The sequence below is a fragment of the Penaeus monodon genome, chromosome 28 (assembly GCF_015228065.2).
Source record: "Penaeus monodon isolate SGIC_2016 chromosome 28, NSTDA_Pmon_1, whole genome shotgun sequence".
Lineage (NCBI taxonomy): Eukaryota > Metazoa > Arthropoda > Malacostraca > Decapoda > Penaeidae > Penaeus > Penaeus monodon.
In genome coordinates, this window is record NC_051413.1 from 35033225 (window position 1) to 35034468 (window position 1244).

The 1244-nt window shown below is 34.9% G+C and overlaps 1 protein-coding gene across 1 annotated transcript in view; it reads left to right on the forward strand.

The window, feature by feature from the left end:
* LOC119591553 (ADAM 17-like protease) overlaps window positions 1-1244 on the forward strand; it is a 17939-nt gene that overhangs the window by 12218 nt on the left and 4477 nt on the right. The window contains exon 9 of the mRNA XM_037940304.1: window positions 671-906. Coding sequence (XP_037796232.1) covers window positions 671-906 — 236 coding nt within the window. The remainder of the gene's footprint in view (window positions 1-670; window positions 907-1244) is intronic.

A 1244-nucleotide genomic window follows, 5' to 3' on the forward strand; every position in this document is an offset into this window, starting at 1 on the left:
ATTATATTATTCTAAGATATATTGCTCTCCTGTGAAAAAAGTATTTGCTCTTTAGTCATGTCATGTTACATCAGTTCTTAGCATTATGACATTCTTCATCTCCAGTAGAGGAAATCAAAGGCACCTGTAGGATTTGATGAGAGGAATCTAGTCACAGTTCATGTACAGTGTCACAGGTCTATGGAGTCTGGGAAGGAAATGCTGAGGTATGCACCCTATTTTTTCACCTGTAAGTTCAAAGTATTTCAGTGAAGGTAAAAGGACGAGAGCAATAGTGAATATAAATAGAATATGGAATGTAAAAGTATATAGATTAAGACTCATTAAGATATAGTTTTCACTAATGAAGTGCAATTTCTTCTATTGAAGGTGATTACAGGATGTTGACAGTATATATTATTATTTTTGATCTTTTCCAGAAATCAGACATGTTTTATATGTTGTATGTATACTCTGTATGTTGTATTCAAGTCTTTGTGTTAGATTGTGTATCATAGGTTGAAAGTAATGAGCCTGTTGTAAGGCACCTTGAAGCAGAGTTAAATGAGGCTATCAAGTTCTTTTCTGTTGGGGCATGTTCATATTTAAAAACGTTACTAATATATGTAAGGAGAGGTAAATTACATAAACTGATTTTGACTTTTTTCTTTCTCTTCCTTCTATTGTGCAGAATACTTTAAGAATGGACACACTCTCTACCTGAACTCCGGCCTGAGTTCATCCAGGAATCACTATGGGCAGAGGGTGATCACTCGTGAGGCGGATCTTGTCACAGCACATGAGTTTGGACACAACTGGGGCTCAGAGCATGACCCAGACCGACCAGAGTGCAGCCCCAGTGCCAGTCAAGGGGGATCATATCTCATGTACACATATTCTGTGTCTGGTTATGACATCAACAACAAGGTATTTTGTAAAAGCCATTAATATTAAAGGTTTTTATTTGCAGCACTATATATGAAATAAGAGAAATAGAGTGGGTTATAATGTGTAACAATTTTCCCTTAAGTATATTTGGATTTGCGTATGCTCTTTGCATTTTAAATATGATAAATGACCGAAAGAGTAGGTTTACCGTCACAGTGTACTCTGTTACATTAGCCATTCTAAATGAATTCTGACACACCTGAAGAACAAAATCAAGCTCACTCTAATTACATATTACATAATACATGTAATATGTAATTAGATTATGAATAACAATGCTGAAATTGTAATGGAGATATAGTACCGATTTAAAATAA